The 13,429-nt window shown below is 37.0% G+C and overlaps 1 protein-coding gene across 1 annotated transcript in view; it reads left to right on the forward strand.

The window, feature by feature from the left end:
• CCDC39 (coiled-coil domain 39 molecular ruler complex subunit) overlaps window positions 1-13,429 on the forward strand; it is a 62,008-nt gene that overhangs the window by 23,263 nt on the left and 25,316 nt on the right. Inside the window, exons 8-11 of the mRNA XM_066347608.1 lie at window positions 51-154; window positions 465-597; window positions 10,973-11,167; window positions 13,070-13,234. Of these exons, the coding sequence (XP_066203705.1) occupies window positions 51-154; window positions 465-597; window positions 10,973-11,167; window positions 13,070-13,234 (597 nt within the window). The remainder of the gene's footprint in view (window positions 1-50; window positions 155-464; window positions 598-10,972; window positions 11,168-13,069; window positions 13,235-13,429) is intronic.

A 13,429-nucleotide genomic window follows, 5' to 3' on the forward strand; every position in this document is an offset into this window, starting at 1 on the left:
TATAAAAGATAAAGTAAATATATAATTTCTGTCTGTTAACTAACAAATAGCTGGATTCTTTAAAAACCGCTGTGAATAGAAGTTCCACTGAAGATGAAGCAATGAAGAAAAATATTTCCAAAATAAAGAAGGATATTCATGAAGAAAAAACAAGGTAAGAAAGAAGATATTTAAATATATTTATAGTTTTTAAATATTTTTAGAAAAATAAAAAAGTTGTATTAAATAACTATAAAATTACAGCTACTAAATTACTAAATTAAAAAATTTCCCAGGATTTTCATCACAAAGACTCAGGAACAATAATATTTTTATGGCCTACTATATATATGTTGGTAATAAAAATGTTTATGGTAAAAGAAGCCTTCAAGTTATATGAAGAAATCAGAGGACAAAGTATTCCTTGTCTGTTTACATACCTTTAGCCATGTTTTCTTTTTTTTTTCCTCATAAACCCTCTCTAGATTACACAAAATTAAAAATTGTAATGAAATTGCAAAAGACAAATTAAAGGAGATAACTGAGAAAACTATGTCAGCAGAAGAGAAAGCTACCAATTTGGAGGATATGCTAAGGGAGGAGGAGAAAGGTGCAAAGGTAAAGTTGAGTTCCAATTTTGAAAAATCACGGAAAATTTACCAATAGTGAATTAATTAAATTTGAGATCAGAAGAGTAGAAGGTTTTTTAAGAGGCTCTGCTTTCTGGTGTGATCGCATTTGTAATTAGCACTGTTGGTCCTCTTTTTATTGCTTCTGAGACTCTTGGTGATCTGCTCTCTTCTTAAGCATCTAATTCGCCATCTGCTCCACTTTCAGCTTTTAATTTTGATGTCTTCTTTTAAAAGTATCCCCTGCACCTTAGATTCCATGCCCTCCCAATGCCTGCTGTGTCCATGCCCCTGCTTGTCATCTCTATATACATATATAGTGGTATATATATATATATATATATATGTTATTATATTGCAAACGTACCTTGAAAAGGCCTTGTTTTATAACTGGTTTCTCCATGATTATCATCTTTTTGTTTGTGATCAAATTCCCCCCACTGGTCTACATTCACTACCTCACTACCTGTATATCTTTATCATCTGCTACTATCTTTTCTAGCCTCATATAGTCTGGTATCACTTATCAGTAAACGGGCTTTTAAATACTATCACTTGACGGAAATGGCGCCGTGAGCAGCGCGTCCGACAGATCTCCCCAAAATCACAACAAAGTTATCAACTAGAAACAGGAAAATTTATCCTCGGAGCATTCCGGAGTTCCACACAAACTGAAAGCGAAAGGACTGTTATCACTTGAATCTGAGAGACGAGGGTGTGGAGGAAGCTACCGCAGGGACGTTCATTTAAGCCGCGAGGGAGTGCGCCTGGGGTGAGTCAGCCCACACTCGGGAGCCGCGAGCAGCCGCCGCGAGCAGCCGCCGCGAGCAGCCGCAGGCGCGCGCCCGGTTCGGTTGCAGAGCGAGTACCGCCCACACTCCGGAGCGGCGAGCAGCCGCTGGCGCGCGCCCGGTCCAGTTGCAGAGCGAGCACCGCTAACGTTCCCAGCAGGCCCGCGCACTGCGAGTGAGAGTCGCCAGCCACCGGTGCCCGGAGCACCCCATTCGCGCGTGTACCCTGGGCATTCCACGGGCCCAGAGCGCCCTGCTGTCCCGCACACCCAGGGTGCCCCATCATCCTGCGCCCGGTGAGCCCCAGCCGCCAGCAGCGGGGGGAGCGGGAGAGGCCCCAGGGCGGTATTCCCTACTTGGGAGATTCTCTCCGTGGGCGGGGCACCTCACCCAGCCATTCAAGCTAACAATCAAGCATTGGGGGAGGGGCGCGCGCAGGCAGCCTGAAATACCTTCGGGAGCACAGCTGCGACCCAATCACTGAAATTAGCTTAACCCATGAAATCTGCGCACCCTCGGTTCTAATTGATAAGATCTCTCTCAGTTCAGCGACCCAAGACAAGAGGCGTGATATTTTTTAATGCCTCTCGCTAAAGGGGCGGGGGCAACTTCTGATTGATAGAGCCTCCATATTCAGGGATAAACGCTAACAAGAAGGACTTGGCAGATAATAAGATCTATACTACACTAGTCGCAAGCAGAGATTAGTGCCTCTTCTTCCCAGCCAAAACAGGCTACAAAGTGTGGAAAGCCTGGGTTGAGAGGTCCAACTGAATGCTAGGCGCTGAACAGTCACCTTGACCACAATTGACTCCCACCCCCGCCTGAATACACTGGAGGCCCTGACTCCCAGAGCCTTTCCCAAAGCCTTGCACTGAGTGGGGATAGAGTGGGGATTTCCCAGATCTTTGAGCCTCTTACTCCCCAGGCAGAAGCAGTTGCAGCCTTATAGCTGGATCACCAGGCTGCTAATTCAGGAAGGGGGGACTAGGAGAGAGAATCCAGGAAAGCAAACTCTCTCATCGTTGGACCCTGCAAACGCCAACAAGCCTTGACTACCAGCAAGACTAAAGCCAATTATATGACATTGCCATAGAATCCCATCAACTGCAAATCCCTACCTAAGTGTGACACAGGGGCAGAGCCTGGGGTACAGAGTCACCGACCAGGAAGAGGGAGAGAAAAGAAAAAGGAAGAAGTTAACATCTCAAAATCAAGAAAAATCCACAGACTTTACAACTTGTTCCACTAATTTTTTTTTTGTTTTGTTGTTGTTTGTTTCTTCTATCTTATTGCCTTTATTTCCTCCACCTCGGTCCTTCTATTCTCTGCCCATCTTATGCTTCCCTTTTCTTGAACTACACTACCCATAAGTGTTACATTTTATTTCTCTTCTTCATCCTCACCCTCCTTTAAGGTTATACTCCAAAACACTTAACTCTCACTCTCTCCTCTTTTGTTTTTTATTGTTTTGCTTTATCTTGTTTTTTTCTCTTCCTTTTTTATTTCTTCCTTCGTTTTTCTCTTTTTCTTATTTTTTCCTTTCTATTCGTTTTTTTTTTTATCGTTTTACTTTCCTCCCATTTAATCCTCAATCACGAACAAATTAGTTAATTTGGGACTCAAGGCTTTTTTTTGGCTTTATTTTTCTTTTTCGCTTTTGTTTTTGTTTTTTTCTTGTTTGTTTATTTTTGTGGCATTTTGGGTCCTCCCAACCTAAGGTCTCCATTGTAATTAGTCTTCGCTCCACTTAATACAACAGATTTTTACTTATTATTTTTATTTTTTTCTTCTTTATTATTCCTTTTTTTGTCCTTTTTTCTGGTTCCCTCTTACCCTCTCATTATATCTCTTAGTTGACCATCACTCACAAGCAAATCATCTTATGCTTGTCTAAGATTTTCTTCCTTTTTTTTTTTTTTTTGCATTTAGTAGGTCCCTACTCCCCTTTTTTTTGCCCCTTGAACTCTTCATCCCAAATCAGGCCCTCCATTATAGGCACGATATTTCCCTGAGGAGGGGAGAGGAGGGAAAGAGAAGAAAGAAAAAAAGGGGGAAATAATAAATTATTACTGTTTTTTTTTTGTGGGGTGTTTTACCTTTTTTTTTTTTTTTTTTTTTTTTTTTTTTTTTACTTTTTACTCTTTATTAATTCTAATTAGTGCTATCAACAAGACCACCCTCAGATGCCAATAAGAAAGAGGAAATCGAATATTATGGATACAAAAGAAAGAGAGGGAACACAAATAGATGTGGAAAAATCTATGGAGAAAAGACTTAACATATTGGAAGCCTTGGAGCTAAATGACAGAGAATTTAAAATAGAAATCTTAAAAATACTCAGAGATTTACAAGAAAACACAGAAAGGCAATATAGGGAGATCAGAAAACAACTCAATGAACACAAAGAATATATTACCAAGGAAATTGAAACTATAAAAACAAATCAAACAGAAATGAAAAACTCAATTCACGAGCTGAAAAACGAGGTAACAAGCTTAGCTAGCAGAACAGCCCAGATTGAAGATAGGATTAGTGAAATAGAAGACAAACAACTTGAGGCACAACAGAGAGAAGAAGAAAGAGACTCAAAAATAATAAAAAACGAGAAAGCCCTACAGGAATTGTCTGACTCCATCAGAAAGAATAACATAAGAATAATAGGTATATCAGAGGGAGAAGAGAAAGAAAATGGAATGGAGAATATACTCAAACAAATAATAGACGAGAACTTCCCAAGCCTGTGGAAAGAACTAAAGCCTCAATTCAAGAAGCAAACAGAACACCGAGTTTTCTTAACCCCAACAAACCCACTCCAAGGCACATCATAATAAAGATGACACAAACCAATGACAAAGAAAAAATTCTCAAGGCAGCCAGGGAAAAGAAGAGTACAACATATAAAGGAAGGCCTATTAGATTATCATCAGATTTCTCAGCAGAAACTCTACAAGCTAGAAGAGAGTGGACCCCAATATTTAAAGCCCTGAAAGAGAGGAACTTTCAGCCAAGAATACTATACCCATCAAAGCTATCCTTCAAGTATGAAGGAGATATAAAAACATTCACAAATACAGAAAAGATGAGAGAATTTATCAACAGAAAGCCCCCACTCCAGGAAATACTAAAGGGGGTTTTCCAACCAGATTCAAAGAACAAAAGAAAACAACACCACAAGTAACAGGTCCACCAAGAACACAATAAAACCAAACTTAAACTGTGACAACAAAGGAAAAAAAGGGGGGAGAGGATGGAGATTAACAGTAGCAAAGGACGATGAAGTGCAGAAATACTTATAAGATAGGGTACTACAATGAATATGGTAGGTACCCTTTTCATTACTTAATGGTAACCACCCTAGAAAAAACCACCACAAAAACACTTGACTTAAAAAAGGTAGCAACAGAGGAAAGAAGTATGGAACACAAACAAACAAAAACAAATGATAGAAAAACAAAAGAGAAGAATCAAACTAGATACAAAACTAACAGAAAGCAATTTATAAAATGGCAGTAGGAAACCCACAAGTGTCAATAATTACACTAAATGTAAATGGATTAAACTTACCAATAAAAAGACACAGAGTAGCAGAATGGATTAAAAAAGAAAATCCAACTATATGCTGCCTACAAGAAACACATCTAAGCAACAAGGATAAAAACAAATTCAAAGTGAAAGGCTGGAAAACAATACTCCAAGCAAACAACACCCAAAAAAAAGCAGGTGTAGCAATACTCATATCTGATAATGCTGACTACAAGACAGAAAAAGTACTCAGAGACAAAAATGGTCATTTCATAATGATTAAGGGGACACTGAATCAAGAAGACATAACAATCCTTAATATATATGCACCAAACCAAGGAGCACCAAAATATATAAGACAGCTACTTATTGACCTTAAAACAAAAACTAACAAAAATACAATCATACTTAGAGACCTCAATACTCCGCTGACGGCTCTAGATCGGTCATCCAAACAGAGAATCAATAAAGAGATAGTGGCCTTAAACGAAATACTAGAACACCTGGATATGATAGACATCTACAGGACACTTCATCCCAAAGCGACAAAGTATACATTTTTCTGTAGTGTACATGGAACATTCTCAAGAATTGACCATATGTTGGGCCACAAAGACAATATCAGCAAATTTAGAAAAATTGAAATTGTACCAAGCATATTTTCTGATCATAAAGCCTTGAAACTAGAATTCAACTGCAAAAAAGAGGGGGGAAAACCCACAAAAATGTCGAAACTAAACAACATACTTCTAAAAAATGTATGGGTCAAAGAAGAAATAAGCGCAGAGATCAAAAGATATATACAGACAAATGAAAATGAAAATACGACATACCAGAATCTCTGGGATGCAGCAAAAGCAGTAATAAGAGGAAAGTTCATATCACTTCAGGCCTATATGAACAAACGAGAGAGAGCCGAAGTAAACCACTTAACTTCACACCTTAAGGAACTAGAAAAAGAAGAACAAAGACAACCCAAAACCAGTCGAAGAAAGGAGATAATAAAAATCAGAGCAGAAATAAATGAAATAGAGAACAGAAAAACTATAGAAAAAATCAATAAAACAAGGAGCTGGTTCTTTGAAAAGATCAACAAAATTGACCAACCCTTGGCAAGACTCACCAAGGAAAAAAGGCACAGGACTCAAATAAATAAAATCCAAAATGAAAGAGGAGAGATCACCACAGACATCATAGATATACAAAGAATTATTGTAGAATACTATGAAAAATTATATGCCACCAAATACAACAATCTAGAAGAAATGGATAAATTCCTAGAACAATACAACCTTCCTAGACTGAGTCATGAAGAAGCAGAAAGCCTAAACAGACCAATCAGCAGGGAGGAAATAGAAAAAACTATTAAAAACCTCCCCAAAAATAAAAGTCCAGGCCCAGACGGTTATACTAGTGAATTCTATCAAACATTCAAAGAAGACTTGGTTCCTATTCTACTTAAAGTCTTCCAAAAAATTGAAGAAGAAGCAATACTTCCAAACACATTTTATGAGGCCAACATAACCCTCATACCAAAACCTGGCAAGGATGGCACAAAGAAAGAAAACTACAGACCAATATCTCTAATGAATACAGATGCTAAAATTCTAAACAAAATACTGGCAAACCGAATACAGCAACATATTAAAAAAATAATACATCATGATCAAGTGGGATTCATCCCAGAATCTCAAGGATGGTTCAACATACGCAAAACGGTTAACGTAATACACCATATCAACAAAACAAAGAACAAAAACCACATGATCTTATCAATAGATGCAGAAAAGGCTTTTGATAAAATACAACACAATTTTATGTTTAAGACTCTCAACAAAATGGGTATAGAAGGAAAATATCTCAACATGATAAAGGCCATATATGATAAACCATCAGCCAACATCATTTTAAACGGCATAAAACTGAGGACTTTCTACCTTAAATCAAGAACAAGACAGGGTTGTCTACTCTCTCCACTCTTATTTAACGTGGTGCTTGAAGTTCTGGCCAGAGCAATCAGACAAGACAAAGAAATAAAAGGCATCCATATCGGAAAAGAAGAAGTAAAGGTATCACTTTTTGCTGATGATATGATCCTATACATCGAAAACCCGAAGGACTCCACAAAAAGATTATTAGAAACAATAAACCAATACAGTAAGGTCGCAGGATACAAAATTAACATACAGAAGTCCATAGCCTTTCTCTATGCCAACAATGAAATATTAGAAAACGAACTCAAAAAAATAATCCCCTTCACGATTGCAACAAAAAAAATAAAATACCTAGGAATAAACATAACAAAGAATGTAAAGGACCTATATAATGAAAATTACAAAGCATTGTTAAGGGAAATCGAAAAAGATACAATGAGATGGAAAAATATTCCTTGTTCTTGGATAGGAAGAATAAATATAATCAAAATGGCCATATTACCCAAAGCAATATACAAATTTAATGCAATTCCCATCAAAATCCCTATGAGATTTTTTAAAGAAATGGAACAAAAAATCATCAGATTATATGGAACTATAAAAAACCCCGAATAGCCAAAACAATCCTAAGAAAAAAGAATGAAGCTGGGGGCATTACAATACCTGACTTTAAACTATATTATAGGGCCACGATAATCAAAACAGCATGGTATTGGCAGAAAAATAGACACTCAGACCAATGGAACAGAATAGAAAGCCCAGAAATAAAACCACATATATATGGTCAAATAATCTTTGAAAAAGGGGCCAACAACACACAATGGAGAAAAGAAAGCCTCTTCAACAAATGGTGTTGGGAAAACTGGAAAGCCACATGCAAAAGAATGAAACTCGACTACAGCCTGTCCCCGTGTACTAAAATTAATTCAAAATGGATCAAAGACCTAAATATAAGACCTGAAACAATAAAGTACATAGAAGAAGACATAGGTACTAAACTCATGGACCTGGGTTTTAAAGAACACTTTATGAACTTGACTCCAATGGCAAGAGAAGTGAAGGCAAAGATAAATGAATGGGACTACATCAGAATAAAAAGTTTTTGCTCAGCAAGAGAAAGTGATATCAAAATAAACAGACAGCCAACTAAATGGGAACTGATATTTTCAAACAACAGCTCAGATAAGGGCCTAATATCCAAAATTTACAAAGAACTCATAAAACTCAACAACAAACAAACAAACAATCAAATAAAAAAATGGGAAGAGGACATGAATAGACACTTCTCCCAGGAAGAGATACAAATGGCCAACAGATATATGAAAAGATGCTCAGCTTCATTAGTTATTAGGGAAATGCAAATCAAAACTACAATGAGATACCACCTCACCCCTGTTAGATTAGCTATTATCAACAAGACGGGTAATAGCAAATGTTGGAGAGGCTGTGGAGAAAAAGGAACCCTCATTCACTGTTGGTGGGACTGTAAAGTAGTACAACCATTATGGAGGAAAGTATGGTGGTTCCTCAAAAAACTGCAAATAGAACTACCTTATGACCCAGCAATCCCTCTACTGGGTATATACCCCAAAACCTCAAAAACATTGATACGTGAAGACACATGTAGCCCCATGTTCATTGCAGTACTGTTCACGTCCAAGACATGGAAACAACCAAAAAGCCCTTCAATAGAAGACTGGATAAAGAAGATGTGGCACATATACACTATGGAATACTACTCAGCCATAAGAAATGATGACATCAGATCATTTACAGCAAAATGGTGGGATCTTGATTATAAGGAGTGAAATAAGTAAATCAGAAAAAACCAAGAACTACATGATTCCATACATTGGTGGAACATAAAAATGAGACTAAGAGACATGGACAAGAGTGTGGTGGTTACCAGGGGTGGGGGGAGGGAGGACAGGGGGAGAGTTAGGGGGAGGGGGAGGGGCACAGAGAACTAGATAGAGGGTGGCGAAGGACAATCTGACTTTGGGCGAGGAGTATGCAACATAATTTAATGACAAAATAACCTAGACATGTTTTCTATGAATATATGTACCCTGATTTATTAATGTCATCCCATTACCATTAATAAAAATTTATTAAAAAAAACAAAAACAAACAAAAATAATAATGTTGTGGTGAGAGAGTTGGCAAGAAAAAAAATAAATAAATAAATACTATCACTTTACTAACTCTACTGGCCTCCCCCCTTCTACCTTAATCTCTTCAGCATGTTGGTAGCATTAAAGCCAATGTTGGAAGAACTGGAAAAGTTTGGTTCACCATTTCCTCTTTGAAAACTTCCAACTGACTTGTTTGACCTGGCACTGTAGGCAGTACTTCTTGCTTTCAGTTTTTTTTTCACAGGGGTAAGTAGAAGGGTGGCTGAAGATGGTGGCAAAATCCTCTATTTGCTAAAGTTTACGTCAAGAACGGTTTCCCTCATATCTGGATAGAAACAGCTTCCTCACTGTGTTGTATGTTTAAAATTCCTGAGTAATGAAGTCATGCAGAAGTCTTGACTTGTGTAGTATTTGAGTCTAAACCATATAACACTTTTTTAAAAGATATTTTTCCCTGCTGAGAGCATAATTTTCTGTAGATGGAACAGTATTCAAACTTACCAAAAATCTACAAAAACTGTAAAGTTCATATGAAATAGAGTTTTTGGTGACAGAATGAAAAACTAATGACATTTTTGAAGAAAATAGCTGAATTTGAAAAACATAAGATTGTAGCATGTGTACCAGTTGTACTCTAGCAGTTATATTTATAATCTTGATTTTTGTAGCTGTTGGATTTCGTTGTTTTGTTTGGAAAAATCCCAACCCTATATCCTTTGGAGATATGCTGTGTTTTCATCTCTAGGCACTGACTAGAACACTCTGCTAGGCAACCTTTGAGAAGGTATTAAGCCGAGTGAAAATTGTCTATTGTTTGAAAAATAATGCATTTTATATAGTTATATCAGATTATATTTCTTGATTTGTGAAAATCTAAATACGCCAGTCACAGACATTCGTTATTTTATATTGAGGTTCTTTGGTTGCCAAAGGGAAATAAGCTAATCCAAGTATAAGAGAACAGAGGGAAATTATTTCAACATTTTGAAGTGATAATTTTCAACAGATCAGTAATAGTAGATCTATTTGAAGCCTAGAATACATTTATTGTGAAGCCTTGAGGTCAAGACAGATCTGCCTCCTGATAAAGGAGTAGTGGAGATGGGGAGTTGGTTTCTGTTTCCTCTAGGGCTGCACAGGGGGGAGGCCACTGGCCAGCAGGTGTAAGAGGCACCAAGAGTGTGTCAGGGCAAGCCCTGCCAGCTCACAAGAAGTGATAGTTACATTTTCCAGAATTTTGCAAGGAGGCTGCTAAACATAGCTTCTATTAAACATCAAATTATATAGACTTACAATTAAATAAATTATAATAAAAAGTGATAAATACTCAGCACTCATTACTTCCAAATTAATTTACTATTATCTATGCTTTTAATGTTACTTAACACTACTAGATATAGTGGAAATAGTGCATAATGGTCTATTACTGTGTATTTCTTCCTAACTCTGCATCAGTGGAATCATTTTAGTAGCTTGAAATTGGCTTTTGTGGGAATATTTACACTATGAAAATCAGCCTCTTCCTCTTAATCTCTCATCCACTGGACAGCTTGTGGTTAACATTTACCTGCTCACCACTAGATAGTGCCCTAAAGAAGGTGAGAGATTGGGTGATATGATTTCCTCCCTGAGACATCCTCAAAACTGTAGTGAACTTTGTGAGCCTATATGCTGTGTATCTCAAGTATATTTTACTTTCTAAGGAAACCAGAGGAATGGCCAAGTTCTAAACAAGGGTGGGGTAGAAATAAGACGATAGATTAAAGCACATGATAAAGGACTAGACAACTACTATTCTAGTTTACTGGAGTAGAGTAGACTACAAGAAATGCTGGGGATTTGTTGAAATTGTGGAAAGCCTTTATACTTCAAGGGCTAAAATTTTGAAGGGTTCATTTAGGATATCCTAAATTATACTATTTATAAAATAAAATATTTTAAGGTATTATAATTTCACTAATCACTATTCTTGTCACCAGGAAGTGGAAGTTCAATTGAACATATTGAAAGGTGTGCTATTTAAGAAAGTTCAGGAATTACAGAGTGAGACATTGAAAGAAAAAGCTGCCATATCAGAAATTGAAGGAACCCAGTCATCTCTAAAGCACCTCAACCAACATTTACAGAAACTGGATTTTGAAACCTTGAAGCAGCAAGAAATTATGTACAATCAGGTAGATGTTACTCTTATGAATATCTGCCATGTTGATTTGTTATAGTTGTGATGGTCAAGATATACTGCAATGTTCGGAAAAAACAAAGATTTCTGAGCACTCTTAGAGAGATAGACAGATATTGAAGATATGATATTATAATAGGTCAGAATTGGGTGGGAAAACTTTAAATGCTATTTTTTTCTCAATCTGAAACAAACAAGTAAAAGAATAGACAACTTTAGTGAGGGAGAACAGTGTTTTAAAGGAACCTGGGGCAGTTGAATATAGAGTAAAACAAAAGAAGGAGTTGGACATCTGAAGCCTAGAAAAACTGTATGTTGATTCTTTGTTGTGCGGACATAGACTTTCCCATCACAACCCTTAGACCAGTGGTAGTCAACCTGGTCCCTACCGCCCACTAGTGGGCGTTCCAGCTTTCATGGTGGGCGGTAGTGGAGCAACCAAAGTATAAATAAAAAGATAGATTTAACTATAGTAAGTTGTTTTATAAAGATTTATTCTGCCAAACTTAACAAAAATCTGACATAAAGTACTTGGTAAGTATTATTATATGCTTTAACTTGCTGTAACTCTGCTTTATAAATTTTATAAAGTAAAGTTACTTTCCTACTTTGTAAATCACCATTACTGTGGAACCGGTGGGTGGTTAGAAAATTTTACTACTAACATAATAGATATAAAAGTGGGCAGTAGGTATAAAAAGGTTAACTACCCTTGCCCTAGACTAGGTTAAAAGTGTTTTTTCCCCTGACCTGTGGTGGTACAGTGGATAAAGCATGGACCTGGAATGCTGAGGTTGCCTGTTCAAAACCCTGGCAATGTCTGGTCAAGGCACATAAGAAAAATAACTAGTACAAGTTGATACTTCCACTCCTCCCCCAACCCCGCTTCTCTCTCTAAAATCAATAAATAAGATCTTTAAAACAACAAGAGTATTTTTTTAGTTTTTTCTTTTTCTTTTTTTTATTAAGTGAGAGGCGGGGAAGTAGTGAGACAGACTCCTACGCGCGCCCGGACCAGGATCCACTCAACAAGCCCCCTACTGGACAATGCTCTGTCCTTCTGGGGCTGCTGCTCTGTTGTTTGGCAACCAAGCTATTTTAGCACCTGAGGTGAGGCCAAGGAGCCATCCTCAGTGCCTGGGGCAAACTTGCTTGAGGGAAAGAGAGAGTGACAGAGAGAGAAAAGGGGGAAGGGGATGGGTGGAGAAGCAGATGGTCGCTTCTCCTATGTGCCCTGACCAGGAATTGAACCCAGGACTTTCACACACCGGGTTGATGCTCTACCACTGAGCAAACTGGTCAGGGCCTATGTTTTTTTCTATTATAAATATAATGTTGTTTTATTAATTTCTCAATGTTCTTCCTTTATACATCTTAATTTCCCCATCTAATATATTTTTAGTTTCTCAAAATTACAGATGCTAAAGTATAATTTAAAAAAGTATCCATTAGAGATTTTGAATCTTTTATGGCTAACAATTTATGAATATACAGTTATAAATTGTTAGCCATAAACAATTTATTGCTAAATAAATTTTTTATGCAATTTATTTATTTTTTGCACATTAAAAAATGTACTCTCAAAAATTTATGTCCATATATATCCAGTGGATTTACCTGAGGTGCCATCATGATAGTATGACAGAAAGCTCTCTATGTGACTTTTTATGTTTTTCGATTACTTGTCTGTACCTGGTTGTTGAAGGGTAGAATGCAGTTTCTCTCTTTAGGGTAAGAAGGATTTTATCCTGTAAATTACTGAATGCTTAAAGTGACTTTGGTAAATGGTGACATCCAAGCTGACTCATAAGAAAGTCTTTACTATGTCTTTGTATTTATAAAAATGGTTTTCACCATTCATTTTTCTTTACTAACTTATTTTTAAAAACTGGGACAGGATTTTCGCATTCAACAAATGGAACGCCGAATGTCACGATTAAAAGGAGAAATTAATTCAGAAGAAAAACAAGCTCTTGAAACAAAAATTGTTGAACTTAAAAAGATGTTGGAAGAGAAAAAATCTACGTTTGGCCTTTTGGAAACACAGATCAAGAAGCTTCATGTAACTTATCCAGAATACTTTCTATGTTTCAGATGTGCTAAACATTAGTCATTCTGGTTTAAGGGAACATGCTCCGAAGACTTGACTTTGCATAGATGATTGCCAAGCTACCCACATATACAGAAATGTGTAAACTGATACCCATATTTCTATGTGACTATGAATATGTATCATTACCACTGATTATGCATTTTC

This window comes from Saccopteryx leptura, chromosome 8 (genome assembly GCF_036850995.1).
Source record: "Saccopteryx leptura isolate mSacLep1 chromosome 8, mSacLep1_pri_phased_curated, whole genome shotgun sequence".
Lineage (NCBI taxonomy): Eukaryota > Metazoa > Chordata > Mammalia > Chiroptera > Emballonuridae > Saccopteryx > Saccopteryx leptura.